The sequence below is a fragment of the Seriola aureovittata genome, chromosome 17 (assembly GCF_021018895.1).
Source record: "Seriola aureovittata isolate HTS-2021-v1 ecotype China chromosome 17, ASM2101889v1, whole genome shotgun sequence".
Lineage (NCBI taxonomy): Eukaryota > Metazoa > Chordata > Actinopteri > Carangiformes > Carangidae > Seriola > Seriola aureovittata.
Genome location: NC_079380.1, coordinates 16,604,538 through 16,628,672, shown reverse-complemented (window position 1 = coordinate 16,628,672; position 24,135 = coordinate 16,604,538). Strand labels below are relative to the sequence as shown.

At 41.6% G+C, this 24,135-nt stretch overlaps 1 protein-coding gene across 16 annotated transcripts in view; it reads right to left on the bottom strand.

Moving 5' to 3' along the window:
• The window catches only part of cacna1aa (calcium channel, voltage-dependent, P/Q type, alpha 1A subunit, a), an 85,843-nt gene that overhangs the window by 26,032 nt on the left and 35,676 nt on the right, over positions 1-24,135 (bottom strand). For 11 of the 16 annotated variants that reach the window (XM_056402541.1, XM_056402528.1, XM_056402539.1 and 8 more), the window contains exons 14-36: positions 23,945-24,076; positions 23,601-23,673; positions 23,035-23,152; positions 22,638-22,705; positions 22,353-22,459; positions 18,864-18,914; positions 17,894-18,062; positions 16,964-17,595; positions 16,369-16,718; positions 16,126-16,261; positions 15,582-15,711; positions 14,974-15,033; positions 14,732-14,838; positions 8,675-8,774; positions 8,296-8,456; positions 7,952-8,092; positions 7,659-7,860; positions 7,322-7,486; positions 6,817-6,927; positions 4,800-4,883; positions 693-809; positions 454-519; positions 70-167 (exon numbers count right to left, since the gene is read on the bottom strand). In XM_056402541.1, coding sequence (XP_056258516.1) covers positions 70-167; positions 454-519; positions 693-809; positions 4,800-4,883; positions 6,817-6,927; positions 7,322-7,486; positions 7,659-7,860; positions 7,952-8,092; positions 8,296-8,456; positions 8,675-8,774; positions 14,732-14,838; positions 14,974-15,033; positions 15,582-15,711; positions 16,126-16,261; positions 16,369-16,718; positions 16,964-17,595; positions 17,894-18,062; positions 18,864-18,914; positions 22,353-22,459; positions 22,638-22,705; positions 23,035-23,152; positions 23,601-23,673; positions 23,945-24,076 — 3,378 coding nt within the window. The remainder of the gene's footprint in view (positions 1-69; positions 168-453; positions 520-692; positions 810-4,799; positions 4,884-6,816; positions 6,928-7,321; positions 7,487-7,658; positions 7,861-7,951; positions 8,093-8,295; positions 8,457-8,674; positions 8,775-14,731; positions 14,839-14,973; positions 15,034-15,581; positions 15,712-16,125; positions 16,262-16,368; positions 16,719-16,963; positions 17,596-17,893; positions 18,063-18,863; positions 18,915-22,352; positions 22,460-22,637; positions 22,706-23,034; positions 23,153-23,600; positions 23,674-23,944; positions 24,077-24,135) is intronic. The other 5 variants (XM_056402538.1, XM_056402544.1, XM_056402542.1 and 2 more) reach the window with 3 other exon arrangements.

The following is a 24,135-nucleotide window of genomic DNA, read 5'->3' as shown; positions in this document are numbered from 1 at the left end:
GTTCTATGGAAAAACATAGAAACTTGTTTAGAGGATACAGAGGACACACGTTCACACATGTATAAGCACCTGAAGAGCAGCATGAGAGCCTGTATGAAGGTCCTGAAGTTGTTGTGCTGGTTGATGGCACTCTCTCCGTCTTCTTCAATAGCAATATTCCCAAACAGCTGTCGAACACAATCATACTGTTAACACTGAAAACCGGAGTCACCTTTCAGGCCGTCTTTGCCTCTAATGCGGGACTAAGAAGTAGATATAACCCCCCTGAAACTTAACTTCACATGTGCAATGCTTTCATAATAATCTTTCACCACCCATCATGCACCCAATCCTTACGACCGCTATCATCATCCTCATTCTCCTTCTATAACTCCTCCTCCTCCTTGTCCTATAGACATATTTAATGTATCCCAAAAGCATTATAGTGCATTTTAGCATGAGGCTTTCACCCACCTGCATCCCAATGATGGCGTAGATGAAGAACAGCATGGCAATGAGGAGGCAGACATAAGGCAGCGCCTGAGGAGAGACACATTCATTGTTTGGTGTCAAGTTTGATACATGTGACCGCACTGTGCATTGTACATGAGACTGCACCTATTTTGTACACACTATATTGTATGTGTATATTTATTAATTATATATGTAATTTCTTCCTGTGTGTGTGATATGCTGTTTAGTTGGGTGTAAACCTTGAAGGACTGAACGAAGGTCCAAAGCAAGATGCGGATGGTTTCTCCCTGCCTCAGTAGCTTGATGAGACGAGCTGCCCTGAACAGCCTCAGGAAACTTAGGTTGATGAAATTATTCTACAGTACGGCCGCAATATAACCAGACAGGAAGAAAGAGAGAGAGAGAGAGAGAGAGAGAGAGAGAGGGAGGAGAGAGAGAGAGAGAGAGAAAGAGAGAATGGAGGGGGGTTGTAGAAAGGATTAGGATTGAATGTTGAGGATAGGAATGTGAAGGAAATGGGGAAGGAAGGAATAAAGGGAGATGGAAGAGGGGGAGAGGGAGGAGTTGGGGTCAGAATAAAGGGAAAGTTAGTTGCAGTGCAAAGTGTGCAAACAATTTTCCTTAGACAACAAAAAATAAACAAAACAAAATAAAATAAAGTAAAAACAGTCAAACTCAAACTGAAGGGGATTCAAACTCAATACAAATGAAAGAATCAGGAGCCAAACAAGTCAAAGCAAACCAAACTCAAATCAGCAAGGCTCCGACAAGCGTTTCAAATGTAGGTTAGACAGAACCAAACAAAACAACACAGGGGAGAGGACATCATCCAAGTCTAGCTAGTTTCATCCAATTGGGTTATGTAGTAGTAATTGTGTTAGGAGTGGTGACTGGTTAAAAGTGCAGGGACGTCAGGACGTTTTCTTGGAAGGACAACCAAATGCACTAATTCTCTCAAGGCAAAATATGCAGTATCTTAAAAATGAAACAAGCACACAGCATGCAGATGTGCACTAATACAAGGCAAAGCAGCAAATCTGTGGCAACTGATGTGCCATCCGATTGGCTGCCAAAGTCATGTGACATACTGTAGTGATGTCACAGCCAAATAAGAGCAAGAGGGTGGTTGAAGGACCAACTAAGGTCATTATATCCTGAGTGAATTTCTTTAGGCTCATGTGGTTTCAGTCTCTTCAGTCTGATTATGTTGAGTTGAGTTGACACATCTATGCGACAATTAAAATTTATTTTTAAAAGAGCTTTTTCATTCTTTTTTAATGTTTATTTAAGACTATACAAATTACTATTATCAATTAATACAAAATCTGTAATATAATACAGAGTTAAACCATTTACCACAGTAAAGAACAAAAGATGACAGTTTGAGACTAAGTGCTGAAAAGGGACTGGCAGCAGGCACATGCAGGTTTCATCTACAATATAGCATGTATTACATTGTGTGTGTGTGTGTGTGTGTGTGTGTGTGTGTGTGTGTGCGTGTGTGCGTGTGTGCTTGCGTGCATGTGTGTGTGTGTGGTGTGTGTGTGTGTGTGTGTGTGTTGTGAAAATAAAGGGTTCCTGCCAAAGACATGCAAGAGGCAGCATGCATCACTTGTTCCCTCTGACAGCAGCAAAGCTTTGGACACTCTCCCAGTCACTGTCTTATGTGTGGGTGTGTCAATATGTGCATACATGAACGGTTAACCTCAATGGATAGATGCAGAAATCTATTCCAGTATAAAGAATCCAATCCTTTACAAACTGAAAACTATTTTTCTGTAAAGGATGCACAGTATGGGTATTTATGGCTGAATAATATAAAAAATATATATATATTTACAGCATATATTGATACAGTGACTGGCAGAGAAGTTGGTAGATCTGGTGACAAATGAAAATTTTACTAATTTAGAGCTCACTCAGAGTTGAGGGTTCTGGGGTGGTGGGGGGGGGGGGTCAAGCAAAGCATGCACATTTGCACAGCCTTAACATTGGCTGGGATGCAATTAAAACAGATGCAGTAAAAAAAGATCTCCAAAAAATTACAAACCATCTACATGTGGATGTTGCAGACATATGGTTTATAGCAGCAAATTTTTGGATTTTTGGTTGGTTCGAAGAACAACCAGAGAGATTGACCAAGCCGGTTGTCATGGGTGGACACAGAGGATTCATAGTGCATTTTGATTGGATGGGATCGCAGGAAGTAGTAGGTGTTGGGGGAGAAGGGGATGGGGCGAAGTAGATTACAGTAGATCGTCGTTAAGTTTGTAGACGATTTAAAGAAAGCATGTGAAAAGATAAAAACAAGAAAGAAATCAACAGTCATTACAGAGACAAGTTAACACAGCAGCAGGATTCTGCCTGCAAATTTGGTACATCCATATAGCAGGGATACCAAGGGTCAAGACAACAGGGAACTGTTGGAAAAATGTACAGATTCTGAATAAATAAACATGACTGTATACTAGTATAACACCCGGTGGCTGGTAAAAACATCAATTTAAGCTTGAGAGGGTTTGAGTCATTGGTATCCCTTGCTTCCTCAGACAGACCTGGTAGGAAAGGTGTGAAGGTCACAGCCCGCGATAATGTCTGTGCAGCTCTCGAATATGGTGGAGCAAATAAAATTTTGACTGTCATTCTTGTGTATCCCTTTTAAATCTCTTTGGATCAAAGCTATCCAAGAGCTTGATACATCTATTGAATACAGTTTATTCATTCTGTTCCTACCAGGTCTACCTGTACATCTGTAAGAGCAACTCTTAAAGTGTGCTGACAGAACACAAAGGAAATTTTCACCTCATATTATTATTGTGGGTTAACAACGAATGTGCCAGCTGTTAGCTCTAAGGTAGCAAACAAGTGTGTGTTGTCATTTTTCCTGTCATCTTTGTATATTTATGAAGTAGATTTATAAAGCCTCAGGGTAAATGCAATTTTTTTTTTGCTCCAGTTAAAATATTTTAAAATCGCCAGATGCATATTCTCTTCAGTTTGCACTGGCCAGGGTAAATTTGTGTCTAACATTGACTAACATACATACATTGACCTTGTATGCAATCAGTCGTCTGAAAATTGCCTCATGTTCTGTCTGAACACACCGTCAGAATAATTTCTAAATAAAAGAATCTTTCTCCACAGTTATATGCACTCACACACAGAGAGACATATTAAATCAACACACAGCACACATATCAGCAGTTCCATGGCTGTATACTAAGTCATTCTGGCAAATAAAATAACCTGTTTTTTGACTAGTTCTCAGTTTGTGATTCATTTAGCTTCCTTGGGCTTCCAGGTGATGTAAAGCGACCTCAGGCAGTAGGGGTGTAATGATTCGGAAACCGAGACCGAAACCCCGATTTCATGTCACGATACCAGAAGATGGAACCACCCCCAAAGCCAACCTGCTGCCACCGCTGCAGGTGCAGCCTGTTTAGCAATCATGATCGAGTGATCACATCTGCAGTAAAATTTAGGCTAGTTTAAACAAATAAACAAAAACCTGAGGTATGAACTGAAGTGAACCGTGGATTTGCAGAATCATTACCCCCCCTATCAGGCAGCCATATTGGAGGTCTAAAGAGCAGCTGAAATAACTGAAGTTAAATTAAAACTCAATAAACTGGAATTATTTCAAGTGATGATGAGTGTCACTATATTAATAGTGCACTGTGCATCAATAATGTAACCCTGGACACAGAATCTAGTTAATTTGACCATTTACTGGAGGCGATGACATTAAAGAATGGGCCCATAACTTCTATCTTTCACACATTTCTAGTCCAGTTGTTTGAATTGTTTGTGCCCAGTCAGATGGATCCAATGGGCCTCCTCGACTTCAGCTGTAGTTATTAACAGATGTCTGCAAAGCCTCTATTGGCCACCTGAGATGCAATCTGTTAATCTGAGTGGATATTAGGTGGCTTGCAGAAGGTCGCTCCAGAGCATCAGCATGCTTCCTGCCTCGCTGCCAGTGGCTCAGTGCTGGCTAGCTTGGAGTCCGGTCTCTCCTCGTCCCACCAACTGGGACAATTATATAAGACTTTCAAGCGATGTTCATGCATGACTGAGCAATGCAAGACTCGGCAGTGGCCTCTAACTCATGCTCTCCCTGAACTCCTTGTCTTGTCTACTGTATGTTTTTTAGGCAATGTGACAGATGTGCAAGACCACGGACACATGCTGACGCTCACCTAACAGTCATACTCGCTCAACAAACACGCAGTCAACAAACATTGCCGATACAAGATCATGTCTGTCTGTTTACAGTTTTGACCGCTCAGTACAGATCTCTCAAACATACACGTCTACACACAAACGCCTCAGATGCTGCCACTTACCCCAAGCTCGGTGACCAGAATGTCAGTGATGCTGCCCAGAACTGTCACACAGTCAAAAATATTCCAGGCATCTTTGAAATAATTCTGTGATCAGGACAAGAGAGAGACAGAAGAAGGGCGAGAAAGGAATAGAGAAGACAAGAGGAGGATGGAATGGAAATAGGGAAGGTGAGAAGGTGATGAGTTGACATGTGGCGAGAGCGACACAGTAAAAGGTAGACGAACATGGATGTGGCAGGGAAGCAGAGAAAGAACAAGTAAGAAAAGAACGGAAGAGATAAAAACAAATGGGCAACGCAACGGGATGGAGCATAGACAGACCACATTGAAACAAGGAGAAAGGATAAGGCAGGATTGAAGTAATGTTAAAATGAAAAAGAAAAAAAAAGAGTAAAATGCAGTAAAAGAGTGAGAAGATGAGAGAAAGAAAGAGCAAGACAGGGAGAACAGGAGTCAGACAGAGAAAGATCGAGAACAAGAAAGAGAAAAAAAAGACATGTCAGTGTTCGACAGGAACAGGAAAGAAATTAGATGACACAAATGGACCATCAGTGACGGCATGTTGGATGGATGCCAGCAGACAGGCTAGGGACAAATTGTACTGCATCAGAAGACTATAGCAGCCACCAAACATCACATACTGTAAATCGCTGTATATCATAAACCAAACCAACACAAAGTCAAACTGAATTCCTTCCAGCTTCACAGACATTCCTTTAAAAAGAAAACAATGCATCCCTCTCTTACATCTAATAAATAAACTCAATCTATGAATCTACACATACACACATTTATCCACACATGCTGATCATTGTAGATTTTTAAATTTAAAAAGTAGAGTGACTCAAAGAGGAAGAGTGTGGCATGGTGAGGACAAAATTCTGATGAGCGAGGTCGGCTTCTTTTGCTTTCCTACACATTGCCTGCAGTCAAACTGTGCATTAGACAAGTGGAGGGACATGGAGGGAGCAAGGCAGGCGGCTATTAAAATAAACCACCTTGACAAACACACACAAACACACACGCACACAGATATCTCAGAGGCCTGGTGTTATTCGTGTGTGTGATTGTGCATGCTGAGGGGTGTGTTTAAGGGTGCTCTCCTAGATTCAAATCCTATCCTGCTTAATCTCCACCCTCTCTGTAATCTCTGCTTCTCTTTTTACCGCCTAGCTGTCACTCACTCTCCTTCTTCTAATTACTGTATTGCCGCTCCCCATCTGTCCTGTATGTCAACATTCATCCCTAAACTATCTCTTCTATCCATTTTTTCCTTCCTTCCGTTCCTCTGTAGCTCTGATGACTGCACACTTCACTGCTGACTTCTGGCAGTTTCTTTTCGCCCTTCCTTTCTACCTATAGTCGTATATCTCTTGCTCATCATTCCCCCCCCCCCCCCCCCCCCCCCCCCCCTAGTTTCTCCTTAAATATGTAAGCAATAACGTCAGACAATGTGTCCCAGTGGAACAAAACAACGGACGGGGCTGCGGTGAATACCTCCACAACATGAAACAGAGCAGCATCTAATTTGTTTTCTACATCTTAGTCTCTTTTAGCACGTTATGATTATCAGGTAACAGCTTTTTATTTGTTACCTTCGAGTAGCTTTCTGCACATTGTCTCAAGACTATTACAATTACCCAGAAACTCGACATAGAAAAGCTTTACTGGGTAGTAAGGTAAGGTTGGATGTCAGACAGGGGGCATTGGATCTACATTGAATTTTAGGTGTTGCTGCCACAGTTTGACCAGAGTGTTTTTCTTGTTAAGTTTGTTTTCTGAGTGAATCTCAGCCCTTGGCTCTGCATTGTGTCTGACAAAGGCTGTATTTTTTGTCTCACTGTTGTGCGTCGCCTGGTAACCATTAATGATCTATGTGGATACAGGCATACCATGTAATAATAATAATAACAACAACAACAGATTTTCAGCACTTTCTACAAAGATACAGTGGAGCAGTAATCTCTCACCACACACAAACTAACACATAAACACACACAAACACATACACACTCACCAGTGCTCCAAAGGCGATGATCTTGAGTACACACTCCATGGAGAAGAGGGAGGTAAACACTATGTTCAGGTTGGCTAACACATCTTCATAGGTATCAGAAGCTCCATCATACTATAAACAAACACACACACACACATACACACACACAGGCAGCGCACACATTCATACCAGCAAACCAGTGTACAAGTATAACAGAATGGATTGCCGTACACACAGGAAAGTGTGCGTTAAGGTAGACACACACACAGACATACACACAGACACACCACCAGGGACAGAAAGAAGGGCGAGTATAAAGACATATAAAGAGACACACAGTTCAACTCACCCAATGGAGAGTCAGACATATTCATTACAATGTGTTTATCACAGGAAATAGTTCACACAGTAAGAGATAAAGGTACAAAGAGAGATGGAGGTTAACTTCAGCAAATCAAGTCATTATGTTGTTCTGTTGATGTGTGTTAATGCTAATGTTTGCATCACTGTTTCTGAAGATTTTTACCTTCATCATCAGCACAACCGTGTTGAGCGCGATCATTGCCATGATAGTATACTCAAATGGCGGCGACACCACAAACTCCCACATTCGGTATTGAAAGCTCAGCTTGTTCTGGGGCATGTGGCGTGTCAGGGGCCTGGCATTGATGGCAAAGTCTATACAGGCTCTCTGTAAAAAGCAAAACAAAACAAAAAGGTTTTGTTCACATTCTGCTGTGATCCCTCTTTTCCTCTCCGTTCTACTCTACCCAGCAGTTATAATCCTCCCTCTTCCTGTCTTTCAGACACCCTCCCAATACTCTTTATCTGTATCTGCCTTCACTCCCTTAATCCTTCTTCACCTCATTCTTTTCTAAGCTGTAGTCCTCCATCATCTTGTCTCCTTGCTCCTGGAAGGTGATGATGATGAGAGCCACGAAGATGTTGACGAAGAAGAAGGGGAAGACCACGAAGTACACCACGTAAAAGATGGACATTTCCATCCGGTATCCCGGGCTCGGGCCCTGGTTCTCATAAGTCGCATCCACTGAATGCTTCAGCACCCTGCAGAAGAAGAGAAGCGAATGGGAGAGGGTTATAGGTTGTCAGAAAACATGTGTGCTGCCTGTGACTGCGCACGTTTATGCATACTCACTGCGGCCACCCCTCTCCGGTAGACACGGTGAAGAGGGTGAGTAGGGCCCAAGCCACGTTGTCGTAGTGGAAATCGTACTTCTTCCACTCCCGCTTCTGCGCCTTCACTTCGTTATCACGTTCGTAAACCAGATATTCGCCCCTGAAATACATATACCACATCATCAGCACAATGCGAACAAGGGAGAGTTTGCTTCTACATTTATTCCGTTTCCGAAGGGGAAGAAAAAATTGAAATGTTTAAAAACCACATGAGTCAAGCGTCACACATGAAGGGACTCAACATTACGAAGGTGACCAGAAGAATTTTACCACTCAGGGTAAATATAGTTTGTATTTCCTGACCTGCAATCGCGCTCAAACTCTTTGGATTCATCAGTGCAGTAAAAGAAGCGTCCCTTAAAGAGCTGCACGGCCACCACAGCAAAGATGAACATGAAGAGTAAGTAGACAATCAGGATGTTGAGCACATTCTTCAGAGAGTTCACCACACAGTCGAACACAGCCTGAGGACCGAGAAAGGGAGGGACAGACACACAGATTGTAATTATTTTCATAAAGAAACAAACTGGATTGAAATTATTTGTGCATTTTGGTCTCAAATTGTGGCATCAAAGGGCAAATAATGTGAGATAATGTTAAACCTTTGTTTTTTGATCAGATGCCCCCCCCCATTGCTTCCAGAAATCAAATCTGCAGCAAAACTTTTTCTTTATAAACTTACCTTAAGTTTGGGAAGACGTTTGATCGTCTTCAGAGGTCGCAACACTCTCAGTACCCTCAGAGACTTGATAGTGCTGATGTCTTTTCCTTTACTGCTCCCCCTGTATGTGTACACATGCACATATACACACACACACACACACACACCAACGCACAGTCACAGATACGTACATACGTACATACACACATATACACAAACACACACACACACACACACACACACACACACACACACACACACACACACACACACACACACACACACACACACACATTGAAAGAGTCAGCAGGTTTAGGGTGATTTGACAGGCTTAGACCTCTCGATTCCAAAATGGCAGTGGGCAGCCATTCCTTGATGGTATTTGTGTCCGAGTTAACTCAAAATGAGTAACTGCGTCTGGGTTAAATACATAGCAACACATGCAGCATTGCTATAATATTACAATTTAGCCTCATTTCTAATTGTGAGGTTAGCATTGTAGCTACATGCTAGAGTTAGGTGGTGTATTACAATTATAGTACATGCTATGGAAAGAACTGATATCATTCCTGTCTGAATGCTATCTTGTAGCTACACTGGTTTAATACTTTGCAATGTATTTCAATGCTTTACAAAGACAGTTAAAGCCTTGGTTTCCACATGCCCAGCTAATGGTGAAAATATATAAAATATATTCATGCTGCATTGAAACCTTGCTTTCCATGCTGCAATATTTCTAATTTTAAGCAGCAGTTTGAGTGATGGAGATCTCTATTCTACACAGAGACATTTGCAGAGAGAGTTTAGTCGTGGTCTCAGTTAGACATATACAATATTTTCTGTCTGTAGTATAAAAACGTTAAAAAATAACTCCTTAAATTTTAAATGTAACTCACAATTTAGTACTATGACTATGTGCTTCAAAGTGGTAAAAACTTGAATGAACAGCCAAACTCTCTCTTTTGATGACTCAACCAGTTAATTACTATGAACTCTAAACTACAACTAGGATTAGCTGGTTTCACAGCATTGTTCAAACAGCATGGAATCTTGTCTTTTAAGCCATTTCAGCAAAGACAAAGATATTTTAGTGAGCATTTCTTGCTGAAATGCTGAGCCAAACCTCTTTTTTTTAGAACTTTGATGTTAGATTTCAAGGTACATATGTGAGAGAAGAGGAATTAATATTTCAGTTGCACTCAACACTCTTCACAAAGCAAAAAACTCACAAATTTAAGAACTACAAACAAGCCTGTACTTTAGTACCAAAATAAATCTAATCAGATTGTAAATAAACAATATTTAGTAGACCGATGGTAAAAGTGGGCAACTCTGCAAAATCATAACCTGTTTACTTAAAGGAGTCATTTGAAAGTTTTGCTATTGTCACATATCCAACATTAGAAATAACAGATGTTTACTTACCAGGCTAAAAGAAACATTGTGAGTTCAGCATCAAAGTTCATACCTTTACTCGCCAAGAGCTCTCTCCAGTGGTGGAAAGCAACCCTTTTGTTTTGTTTTATATCAATCATTTCTTCCACTGAAGTTAGCATGCTAACTAGGTAGCCCCAGTCCAGTCATACCGTCTTGTCACTCTCCAATACCGAGTCACTGTAATGTCCAGTCTGCCCTGAAGAAGTAGCATTGCTCAGACAGTGTAACATTTTTCCTTGCTATGCAATGATGGCTGAAGCTCTTGAAAAGACTGGTACGTAAACATCTGTTAATCCTAAGGTTAGCCATGTAGCAATAGCAAATAACTCCTTGAAATAAAATTGGCCAACTTTCCAGTACTGAGGAAAACTTTTGATCTCTGTTTTTTAAATTTTTTTATTGAAAACTATTTTTTCCTCAGATCAGGCTGAAGAAATTAAGGTCGAAGGTCACTGAGTGTGGTCCTCAGGGAAGGAGACAGCTGTTTGTACAGCTGAATGTGTCATACAGCTGTTATACCAGATGGTAGACTGCTAGTGGTTGTGTGTGAGTAGGCTTTGTGTGTGCAAGTGTGCATACAGGTGTATGTGTGTGTGTGTGTGTGTGTGTGTGTGCGTGTGTGTGTGCATGTGTGTGTGTGTGTGTGTGTGTGTGTGTGTGTGTGTGTGTGTGTGTGTGTGTGTGTGTGTGTGTGTGTGTGTGTGTGTGTGTGTGTATGATCACACCACTCTCAGGTGCCACACCATTAGCACAAAATATCACACGGTATCTGTGTGATTCAGTTGAGAACCTGACGCTGGTTAACTTGAGGTTTAGTTGTGTTTGAGTCAGAGCTGTTCCATGGTGAACAATGGAAAAAAGGGAAGAATAGATAAGTACAGAAGTCAACTGTGATGAGGCATGGATGAACAGGAAAGACGTGTGGTCAGAAAAACAGGCACCAAGAGTGCAGAAGGAGAAATGAGGAGGAAAGCGAAAGAGAACTTTACCCGCCGCCGCTGTTGGTGGTCCAAACGGAGAGATGAGACAGGGGTGAGAGACAGCGAGACAAAGGGAGAGAGAGACAAAAAGACAAAGGGTGGGAGAAAGAAACAGAATGGGGCACAGAGAAAGGAGGGATTTTGAAGGAAAACATCCATATGAGAGACAGAGAGAAAAAAGAGAACACAACGCCTGCTTTTTGTTAGGTCAACCCTCCCACCCACAGACTACTGATAATAAATCAAACATACACATGTATATAAACACTTACACTTTCCATTTAGGCAAACTTATTATTACAAACTAGATGTCCTATCTGGGAGCGACTTTTACTGGTATTATCATTTCATCTCGAAAATACCACCAGTTTATTGTTATTATTATCATGTTGTATTCTAATTCTACCACAATCATCAAAATTTTGTTTTCAATTTTAATTTGGTCCACAGCCAACTTTTAAAATCTGTAAATTAGCACTCCCTTTGAAAATCATAGATGAAATGTGAGTTGCAACCAATTATTGTGAATGACTGATACAAGACCAATGTGCCCACATATAAACTTTTTTAAACATACATATAATGCCAACTAAAAAAATTTCAAAATGTCAAGGTATCCCTTTCCAAATGTTTTCAGTTACCATACAAGCGTCTCTGCCTCAGAAGCCTGTCTGGACATAAAGCTCAGTCCAGCTGCAGAAATGCGCAGGACAGTGGCACAAGCGGTCCAAGACACCAGCAGACCAGACTAATTGGATTAAAGGAGCGATAAACATCTCCAATGAGAATGCTGAGCCTTTCTGGAGTGCTGTTTGATTTCCACCAATTGAATTAAGGCACTATCTGGATGTGTATGAGTCTGTTCTGACTGGTTCGGATCTCCCCATCGGCCATTAGTGTCGTTAACCCCTATCGTAATTAAATCAGACTTTATTGGTTCAACTGGCTTAATTGATTGTTTTCTGAGTTTGTCTTTATGTTAACACACAGCCTGTACCAGAGTTGTGCATATAATTACAGTTTTCTCTCTCTGGTACTCATTTATTAATCATATTAACTTTGTTGATTAATTCACCTAAAAATCGATTTAAATATGTTAAGCTGCTGTGCTGCTTCTGTATGTTCTTTTATCATTTTGAATTCGTGATTATTTCGAGTTTCATGATTTTTGTCCATTAAATTTACCTCACTTTTAACACTGCATACATCTATTTATCAGTCTATATGTACACACTTAGTCACAGAGAGAAGAAATACAGACAAGTTGAAACACATATAAATATGCAACACAAAGAGGTTAGAGGACACAGTTAAGGACAGAAGCACAAATATAATATACACACAAACAGAAACACAGACAGGTTTATATGTACCACATAAACAAGTAGATTAAACTGAAATTAGGGAGAAGAGTGTTAGTGAAAGACTGAGGTAAAAGCCATTCTTGTAGATGGGCACCACCACTAGAACCCTGGAGCACCTGCCATGTTTATGCTTTCTTTATTCATGCTGGCCTGGAATCAGTACTACAGTAGAGTTTTTTTTTTACTGTGCACATTCTTCATTCAAAGAGTATACTTCTTAACTGCATGGGTGAGCTGCACAACCTTGACTATATGAGATAATAGCACAGTTACAGCAGAGACATTTACAGTGGTTGCAAACATCTGTGGCAAACATTCAGTTTTTGCGTCTTCTGTTCTGAGGGAGCGTTTCCCTTATATACATGACATTGCCACAACTACAATGTCATAAAGTTGCAATTACACAACTCTGGAGAGGGCTTTTAATTTGAGACGACGGATTAAGTGGAGACACGTGGCGACACCCGGCCGAGTCAAGAGAGGAAGAGAGAGAAAGGTAGTTTTAACAAGCTAACATTAACTTGTCACCACTACAACACTACTAGTACAACAAAACCCTTCACAGTCAGAGTGACTATTGGGCATAAAGTCAGTGGACAGGTTTTAGAGGCCCTGTTGTGTCAGTCTGTTTACCAGTCCTCTCTGTGTGCCTGTCATTCAGGGTGCACATGTGAGCGTGCAGCGAGCGAGGTCCGGAACTGGGCTCACTTCATTGAAAACCCCTGCCAAGCCTCCTGCTGCTGAAAAAATTGTGAGGCCACATGTTTCATGTTCCCAACAGACTGGGCTTACTGCTATAATAATTGAACCCAGATAGTTAACATTAATTGTATTCAGCTCTGCATTATCAGTGCATTACTTCATATTCATGCAACATAAATAACAACAAAAACATGCCTCTGCACTCTGGACTTTTTGAAGAAACCTACTGAATCTCAGGGGCCTCAGGGAATATTTGAATATGATTCCAGAGGACTGAAAACAACAAAATGTTAACACTCATGACTAAAATACAGAAAAGATCATAAATGGTGAGTAAGTGTCTTACCTAAGTTGTTAATAGGCTAGTGCGTAACACTTTTGTTCAGATTTAATGCCAATGAATTTTGTCACTTATAGCCAGCTAACAATTTGCTTTAAGGGAAATTACAAATGGTCATCTACTCAATGTAACAAGAAAACTTTTCTAGACTAAATAAAATACACTATCCAGTTGCAAGAGTATCACGGGCTCCATGAGAAAACACTTCTTGCATCTGCCAGAACTGTTATCATGACCTCACACCCTCTTACCCCACTTAGGTGTACCCCACTCACAAGAACGCAAAAACTGAACATTTGTGGAACATGAATGCACAGACGTCGCTGTTTCCTGAAAATACAGACTGGATTTTTAAAGTCATGAATAGGATCAAGCACAACCTTCTTTTCGTTTCTGCATGATGACCTGTTTCAGAATTTGTGACTGGGTTTACAGCATTAAAATTACTGTACTGTATATCTTCAAACTATACCAATGTTACATTAAATTAAACATTGACTGCAGTCCTGCAGGTCTGCTTTACTTTACATTCTTCTCAACCATGCAAAATCACAATTCATGCTTTATACCCAGCATAGTACTCATAACCTCAGCCCTAATTCAACTGAGTTATGCAAAAGTAACTGTATTTATCCTCACAGTCATGCAGATTAAGTAGGGTTTAAAGTACCTGCTTGGTTGTGGTGAAGGGTGTGGAGATTTTTGGGAGCGAGCCAGGCATGACCTGGCCTGGCTTTGCATGGGGCCTTTAATTCTAGAACGCCCTGGGCACTAAAGGGTTACAGGTGCAAAGGGTGGTCCTCACCTCTCACAGGGGGAGGAGGAGGTGAATAGGAAGGGAATGCCAGGGTACTATTTTATACCATGTAGGGGCGCAGGGGGTTGGTGGTGGGGCTTAGAAATGGCAGGAGTGTAGAGAGAAAAGGCAGAGGAAATGGCCAGCTGTAGAGGTTTTGGCCATTTGTAAGCAGAGACAGGAAAAAGTTTAATGGAGGAGTATACGGATGACAAGAGGATTGAGAAATGCTTAGAGAGTAAGAGAACATGTGTGTGAGAGAATGAAAGGACAGAAGTCAGAGAGAGAGAGAGAGAGAGAGGAATAGAAAGGAGAAGCCCAAATGAGCCATAGGTCAATAGAGAAGAACAGGGGAGGCTGTACTCCAAGGTGCCAGTGAGGCAGTAGACAGGCAGGAGAGAAGGAGGAGCGAGGAGGAAAGAGAGGAGAGGACTGGGGGGAGGCAGGAGGGAGACTTACGTGAAGGCGAAGGCCACCAGAGCACCACTAACCACTATAAAGTCAAGGATGTTCCACAAGTCCCGGAAATAAGAGCCCTGGTGCAAGACCAACCCCAGATCCACCATCTGCAAGAGAAAATGAGAGCATGATGATGAGATGAGAGCCCCTGGGCACTGCCGTAGTGCGCAATAAAAAAAGTGTCTAATCCTCATTTGACCTGGGGTTCTCAATTGCTTAGTTGATTCGGGACATTGCCTTACCTTGATCAGCATCTCAAATGTGAACACACCTGTGAAGACATAGTCAAAATAGCGAAGAACCTGTACAAAGAGAAAGAGGGAATGATTTGCTGCTGCATCCGGCTAGTGGAAAAGAGTGACAGGATGGATGTGCACAATGATTTCAAATTCAGATGTAAAACAATAATTTTACATTAGGGTATGAGTTAATTTTAAAAAAAAAATTTTTTATTTGAATATTCTACTTAAAGTGTCATACATATATTGTAGTATATGAAATTATATCAAATATTCTAATCCATATCATGTTGAGCACATGTGGCAAAAGCTGTACTTCCAAATGATAATGTCACTGTTTATTATACCTGTATAAACAAATAATAAAAAATGAATCTATAGGTTTGCCTCACTCACTCCTCTCAATAGTAAAATAATTCCTTTATATTATCTACTGACTAAATGGTTGGACTCCTTCATTTACATGTTTTATGTTATACTTTATATGATTTATTTATTTCTATTCCCTGGTCCAAGTAGAGGGCTGGTGTGAAAAAGGTATTGTGATAACATGTACATAATATTTCACGCAACAAAAGCATTGTTACATCAATGTACGTCAAACTTCTTACATTGTTGCGAGGGGATTCGGGCCACACAGGGTCTTCAGCAGCCAGGGCAATACTGCTCATGGCAATAACCAGCAGGATACACATCTCAAAATAACGCAGGGTGCAGATGTAGTGACATGCCCGTCGAAACCTAGGAGCAGACAAAGACATTTTTTTTCCTCTTGTGTTTGTGCTAAGGAAACCATTAGATCTTCTTTCTATGTATATAGTATCTGCTAAGTTACTGTTAAGTGTTCTCTGCCTCTGTATGCAAGTGTTAGTGAGTGTGTGCATGCTAGTGTGGTAGCTGTGACTTTATAGTAGGATCAATTTTCCATCAAGGATTTAGCTCTGAGTCTGTAGATAAATAAGAAACTAATGCTGGGTGAATGTGTCAAGTATCAACTATTCCTGTGTGTCGGCTAATGGTGAGTCAAATAATAATAATAATAATAATAATAATACATTTTATTTAAAGGCGCCTTTCTTGGCACTCAAGGACACCGTACACAGTTACACAATATAATATTGTAAATAGTGTAGGTGAGTGTGTCTGTATCATTACGGGTTGGTGGTGGACAGGATGAACATGGAGCTGAAGGGAGGCATAGGCTTGGGTCCACCTTCGCCTCCCTTCTCATCATCATCGTCGTCCTTGTCCTCCTTCGCTGGCAAAGGCTCCGTGTTGGCATTTTTATTGACTGGATCAGAGAGGGAGAGACAAAAGGAGGGAGGATGGCGTGAAATGGAAAGTTTGAAGAAGAAGAAAGATTGAAAAAAAAAATGACACATTCACTTTTGCCCTTACCCTGCAGTATGGCATTGGTGGATGGAAAAATTGGCATGTCTATTGCTGTGTAGTCAGGGTGAGGCAGCCTGATGACGCTGTTGGCACGGTGATGTCCGATGTTCCCATAGCTATCTAATGTGACCAAACTCCCATGAGTGCCACTGTTAGCAAGATGGAGGGCAGATCCAAAGCCAGGGGCAACGGTGCGGCTGGCGACTGGGTTAGGGTGACTCCCGCTAGGTGGGGTAGAGCCAGAGACCAGTTTGGTATTCATGAGGTTGTCCATATCCTCGCTGTACTGGCTGTCCTGCCTAGAGAGGCTCTTTTGGATGGGCCGTGTGGTAGAGAGGTTAGGGACACTGCAATCCCTAGAAAGAAAAAGAAGAAAAAAAGATGATAGATAGAAAAAGGGAGGAGAGGAAAGAAGGGAAAGGATGAAATCCATAGAGAGATGAGAGATGGAGTTTTGTGACACACAGATAAAATATCAGTACAAAGGAAAGGGGAGAGGAATTCATCATCAGACAGAAACATCAGTTAAGTGAATATCCAAAAATGTCTTTGTTGCAACTGAAATTTGCATCCTATCTATAGCCACATGCATTGGACATACTTCCTCCTGTGCTGGCACATCCTCTTCCCCTCGCCGTCCGTTTGGTTGCCATGGCGACTTCTTCTTGGCCTCCTCTCACTGCCATCACCAGCTCCATCCTGTTCTCCTACTTCTCCACCCCCATCCACCCCTTTGCTCTTGTGTCTCCCCGTTTTTCCGGCTCCTCCCCCGCCATCCTCGCCGTCTTCTGCGTTCTTTCGATGTGACCTGGGCTTCCTGTGTTCTGACTGCCCTCCCCCTCGACTGCCGCTCCGGGTGTGGTGGTGGCGCCTGGACGGCCTCTCCTCCGAGCCTGGGCCAGGAATCACTGTGGCATCCAATCGGACGTGAGAACTGTGGTGGCGGTGCTCACCTTTACGGCTCCGCTTGCTCTCTGTGGACTCCCCCCGATCCAGGGGAGGCCTGACCGGACCTGAGCCTCCACCACCATCCCCACCTACTTGCCCACCATGTTCGTGGAGGCGTGTTTGCCTGTGGAGCTCGTCAGCAGGATGGTGCTGGCTGAAGCAGAGGTCTGAATTGTTGGTGGTGGTCTTGTTGGTGTTGTTGTTGCGGTTCTCGTGGGGGTCAACCACCAAGGGTCGATCCAGGTGGGTCTTCATGTCTGGACGGATGTGACGTGAGTAGTTCACCTGCAAGGAGAGGAGAGGACAGAGAAGCAGCATAGAGGGAAAGATTGAAGTTACAGTATAAAGGTATAATTTACAAACATTGTAACTGCAGATTAAAGTCACATTTGGCATCGTCCAGCGTATATATGGAGGACTGATGGAAAATCTACTATCAATAAATAATAAACTATACATAAGTATACACCAGCTAAGCAACATGTAACATAATTTATAATCATCATCATCATCAACATGATTGCCATCACTTGTGTATACTGATAGCACAAGTCTAGGGGCCTTTGTTTGCCTTGTCCTTTACATTGTTGTGCTCCTCCCTCCCTGTCCTTGCCTTCCAGCGGTCGTCAGGGTCCAGCTCGTTATAAAGGGCCTCACGGCTGGATGCCAGAGTCTGCTTCCTCAGCTCCTTGGTGCGTTGCTCCCACACTGACTTATTGATTCCCTTATTGTGGTTCTTCTGCTGCTCCTTACTGCAAAATGAGATAGGGTGGAGAGGGAGGAGGGGGATTGGCAGCATTAAAGACCTGTTCAGAGACATACGCCGTTGCGCAAATATACACACATAGGCATGAGAATGATGTGAAAACCAACACCAAAATATAAGTACATAAAAATAGCCAGGACATAAAGACACACTGGGGGCCACAGACATGTAAAAGGGTCATTTGGCTGGACCTTTAGAACAAGGCAGCTCAACAGAACAAGGTTCTGGGTGTCTACACAGCTTGCCAAAGCACAGGGCAGGACAGCCCTATTTTGGTAAACCATGTGGGGACACAAAATGGAGGATAACGCTGAGGCAAGGTCAGAATTTGTTCTAATTATCTATATTTGACCTACCCAAAGTAAAGTATTTACAATTTAAGGCTTCATGCAGGACAAAAAGCCAAACGGGGGCGACCCAGACTGACTGAGCAGTCTTTAACCTACTTTATACCGAAACGCCCAAAAGGTGTCAGTGACCACCTCCTTTCTTACCCTCCAGAACTTCAATGAGTAATCAACTTTAACTCCCATTTCTCTCGGGGCCAACAGTCAACCACAGTAAAGCAACAGCCGTACTGCGAGGTGCAGGCAACAGAAAATGTACTCTTGAAAATAAGCCAACACAAACAACAGCTAAAGAAAGCCAACTATGTAGTTCATAAAAGAGTTGAGAACAAAGGGACATGGAAAGGAGGGTGTTCTAAAACACAAAAATAAAGCAAGGAATGGTTGTAAAGTCAATAAACAGAAGGGATTCAGAAATGAATAAACAAATAAATAAATACCAGTCCAGAAAGGGGTCGGTAGCGTTGTGACACTCACTGTGTACTTTGTTGCTGAGGAGGGAAACAGCTGGTGAGTGAGATGGCACGAAAGAACAGAAGGAGGATTTCATTCCAAAATGGGCTATCCATCCACCATTTAAAAAAACGGTCTGCCCGCTATTCAAATAAAATGTGCCGAAGAAACTGAACACTAAAGTAAGTAAAATACATTCCCGAAATGCAAAAACTGAAAAAAAAAAAAAAAAAGAAAAAATCTTGATAAATGGTAAACTGTTTTGCCAGAAGGATTTAGCATTTTGGAATGCAACCCTTTACACACACAAACACATGTACAGACACACACACACACACACAAAACGCACGCACCCAGACATTCATACACACTCACCTCTACAATTTGTTCCATCTCTGAATCTAAAACAATCCTATTTATTTTTCATTGTCCTCCTTTTTGCAGTCTCACAAATTTCATCTTTCTTGCATCACTCTCTTTCACCCTGCCCTGTTCTGATCGTTCTTGCAGACTCCTAGCTGTACCTCTGATTTTCCTGTTTGTCTGTACAGTATCTTTTGTTCAAATCTTTCGAGCCATCTTTTTCCGACTTAATTCCACTCCTCTCCTACAAGATCTTCATTCTTTCCTTCCTTTTCCTTCACCGGTTACATTATTCATAAGAATACTGTTTGCCCTTTTCTTGCCTCACTGTTTCACCACACAAACTAAACTACAAGCATATTTCTTCACATACATGAGAATGTGCATTTGAAACTGTGACTTGTGTGCATATTGCAGAAATATTAAACTAAAATGTAGAAATAGCTTTTTTAAAAAAAACTAATGAGAACATGTTATGCTTTGCTACAGAGCATGCTAACAGTTTAGCTAGTTTAGTATACACACACAATACGCAAGTTGTAATGCATTAATGACTGGAAACATTGTGGTGAGACTCACAACTGTAAAGTGATTAAAAACTGATTTGCTAAATTGCTGCTGTATTCGTGAAATCACTTTAGATTACATGGCTGTTTAAGGGCGCAGAGTGTTGTCATTGTGCGAGAACTAGTTAGTGTTCTGTAGCTTTCGTGGCAGCCTCCGTTCCTGAATCTACCATAGAATATCTTCTTAAGAAATTCTTCATGCACCACTGATGTCCCCAAGTTTGAAATCTCTGCTTGGTGCTTGGGGGGAAGGAAAAAAAACACAAGGACTAACTCCATTGGAATTTCAATGTCTTTCCCTTTTAAAACTACAGAAATGAGGGATTTGGATTTACACTAATACAGTGGAATGTAATGCACACTGCAGCCCTGTATCGCCTATAATACATGCACAAATGCACAGTGTATGAAAATAAAAAGGTTAAATAAGTTAACTAAAATCTGTTGACTCTCTTAACCCTATTAGTTAAGTACAAAACATTAATAACATGTAGAGACATCTGTCATATTTTCTTATGTGCAGGTGGCCAGTTTTGTAGGTAGATGTGAAGGCAAATAACCTTAGTAAATTTGCTTTCTAATGAAACCAACACACTCTTCTATTTCTCTCTCTCTCTCACTCTCTCTCACACACACACACACATATGTACACACATATATATACACGAGCATTGTACTGATAAATAAATACTTAACATTAATTGGACTCCCAGCTAAAATAAGCTTACTGATACACAGACACAAAGGCTCACAGCACATTGAAGTACAGTACGTACGGCACATACACTAACAAGAAGTGGGATTCACAAAATGATGAACACGTTATGAGCATCTGCTTTGTTTCTGCAGGGATTATTTCAAATCAAACTGTTAGGCATGTCTGTTCATTGCATCTGTGTGTGATAATGTGTGTGGTGTGTGTGATATAAAGAGGGCAGAGGCTTATGTATCAAAGCGGTAAAGGTCAGGACTGTGTGTGCTTGTTGTGTTTGTGTTTGTGTGTGTGTGTGTGTGTGTGTGTGTGTGTGTGTGTGTGGCATGGGCTCCCTTGTTGTGCTTTTTTTTTTACAGACAGATCACAATGCGGAGTGTGTGTGTGTGTGTGTCTCTATGAGTGAGAGTGTGTGAACTTTACCAGGAGTGAAAGGAAAGACCCCTGTGTATACAGAGAAAAGAGATCAAAGACTCTGACTCTCCTGACCAGAGGAGGGCTGGCCCAGATCAATCCAACAGTGGCGTGTGTGTATGTGTGTGTGTGTGTTTTAGTATGCACAAAAGAGTGTGACAAAGAGAAAAAGAAGAAAAGATAGGAGAAGCTGGCAGAGGAGAGGAGATAGAAACATATATAGTGCATTCAGAAAGTCTTCACTTTCTTCATGTATTGTTATGTTGCAGCCCTTACCTTAAAGCCTTTATTTTTCTCACCTTAATCTACACTCAATTCCCCATAGTGATAAAGCGAAAACAGCATTTTCGAAATTTTTGCAGAAATATTAAAAAGGGAAAACAGAAGTTTTCAGAGTCTTTGCTATGACACTTGAAATTCTGCTCAGGTGTCTCCCATCTCTGAGATGTTTCCACACCTTGATTGGAGTCCACCTGCGGTAAATTCAGCTTTGGCAAGAGAAGGTGATCAGTGAGTCTGGCTGAGCTCCAGTGATCCTGTGTGGAGATGTGTCAGGCAGTTCCTTCCACCTCATGGCTTGGTCTTTGCTCTGATACGCATTGTCAGCTGTGAGACCTTATATAGACAGGTGAGACAGGTGTGTGTGTGTGCCTTCCTAAATCATGTCCACTCGGTTGAATTTGACACAGGTGGACTCCAAACAAGGTGTGGAAACATCTTGAAGATGATAAGAGAAATGGGAGGCCACTCAGCTTTAATACATTTTCAAAAATTCCAATTCTAAAACTCTGTTTTCACTTTATCATTATGGAGTATTAAATGTAGATTGATGAGAAAATTGTTTTGTTTGTTTTTTAGCATTAGGCTGCAACATAACAATGTGAAAAGGTGAAGAGGTCTGAACACTCTCTGCACTGTATATTAATGTTTTAGTTTATTACTAAATTTACCGTTATTAGGAAAAAAAGGTGCATGTCAACCAACTGATGTGAAAAAACTAGACCATCTTTTATTCCCAGGCAAGGACATATTTTAAAGAAACCGAAATGTTATTGTTTATATTAAGAATATGAGTAGTGTTGCTAAATGAGCACATCGAAGGTTGATCTTCTAAATATAATCTTTTAAAGCAGGACAAGTTCTGTGATGTACAAAACTCTTTACAATAGCACCACCAGTGTCAGACTGATACCTGATGAAGTAATGTGGTATGGGCTCCAAACTTCAACACATGACATATTCATAACAATTTTCCCTCACAACAATTCTCCGTGTAAGTGTTGTACACCGTGCTCTCCCCAAGCTCCTGAGGCCTCTCTTTCTTTAAAGATATGAGCAAATGCTCTTCCATAAATGTCCTGCCTGGTGTGAAAGTGGAATACAACAACAAGTGCGTAAGAGCAACAGAGACAGAAACTCACGCTGCAATGGAGAGATTGGCGGCAGACAGTGGGCTGACTTCAGCCACCTCCTTGGCTTTCTGCAGAGCGATCTTCTGACTGGCAGCCTCCTCTTCCTCTTGCTCATCCTGCAGAGACAGAGAGAGAGATTAAAAGAAATCAAGAAATCAAAAGCAAGAGATGAATGGGGTGGGAGTAATGCAAATGAGGGAAACATAAAGAATTCATTGAGTAGAGGAGCATAACTCCTGTACTTCAGAGAAGAAGTACAGGAGAGATGTTAAGTTAAAGTGGACGGTGGTGAACCTTGGTCAGTTCCTGTGCGTTGGCCAAATTGTCCACAGCGATAGCCAAGAACACATTCAGCAGAGTGTCTGAGCATGGGGTTAAAGGAAATCCAGCATGTGGGAAGTTTGTTTGAACATACACATACGACATGCACATACAGTCCCTGACTGAAACAACTGGCTGACAAAAAATATGTGGGTTACAGACTGAGCACCATCGGTGATTAAAATAAACAAAAAAAAATGTGTCAGTGTCTGCGTATGTACATAAGCATTCGCATGGCTGTGTGTGGAGTCTAAAGTGAGCAACTAAAACTAACACGTAAAACATAATTGCATAAGGTTTCATTTCAAGTGCACGTGTGAGTGGTGTGTGTGTTTGTGTGCTTCTTTGCATTTCCACCGTCAAAGGATACAGTTGCCAAAAAGTGTGAGTACGATGAAGAACACAGAGAAGGCCATGCCCTTGTTGACTCCGCCCTGAGACTTGATGCCATCGTACATCACCATGTTCCAGTCCTCACCGGTCAGGATCTGACACACACACACACACACACACACGCAGATATACATATACAAATAAGTAAGATGAGGCTAAACCTACTCCAAGGACATTTAGTGATTTGATGATTGATTAGTGCTTTGATATAGAGTACATACTGTACACCCAGACACAATATATACTCATTTAATAGGCAAAAGTCAGAACACACAGTCAACTTCTCTCAGACACACACACACACACCTTGAACATGTAGACACGATTTAGCACAATTATGATTTTGGCTAATGACATTTAAAATTAGCATTCTATATTTTATATCACTTCCTCCTGTGCAAATCCTCTTCAGTCCTTTAATCATTTTGTCCTAATCCAGTCCTTGTCTTCTCCTACTATTCTGCCCCCCCCACCCCACCCCACCCTCCCATCCACCAGCCTCTCCCTCCCTCCCCTTTACAGTACATTGTCTCCTCTGCTCACCTGGAACACTGTCATTATTGCTGCAGGGAAGGTATCGAAGTTGGTCGGAGGAGTGCCATTTTCAAAATTAAACCTAGCAGGGGAAAAAAAAAAACAGGAGAGAGAGTTGGAAAGGAGAAGTGTGAGAGAGGGAGAGGAAAGGAAAGAAAGGAAAAAAAGAGAACAGAAAGCATTTACAGAGCACAACAAATATCTGTCTGGAAAACTGCTCAAAAAATGACTTGGGCAACATTGCAATTAACAGAAACTAATCTCTTAGTGGAAGATTAAATGAGGACTATTAAAAGGGAAGGAGAGAGAGAGACACAGAGAGAGAAGCTCAGGCAAAGGAAAACAGCACTGACTGTCCTCCGAAGAGCTGCATGCCCAGCAGGGCAAAGACAACTATGAAGAGGAAGAGCAGGAAGAGCAAGCTGATGATGGACTTCATGGAGTTGAGCAGAGAGACGACGAGGTTACGTAAAGATGCCCAGTACCTGACACACGGAGACAGAAGGTGTGTGTTTAGTTGTGGTTGATATGAGTGTAATATTAG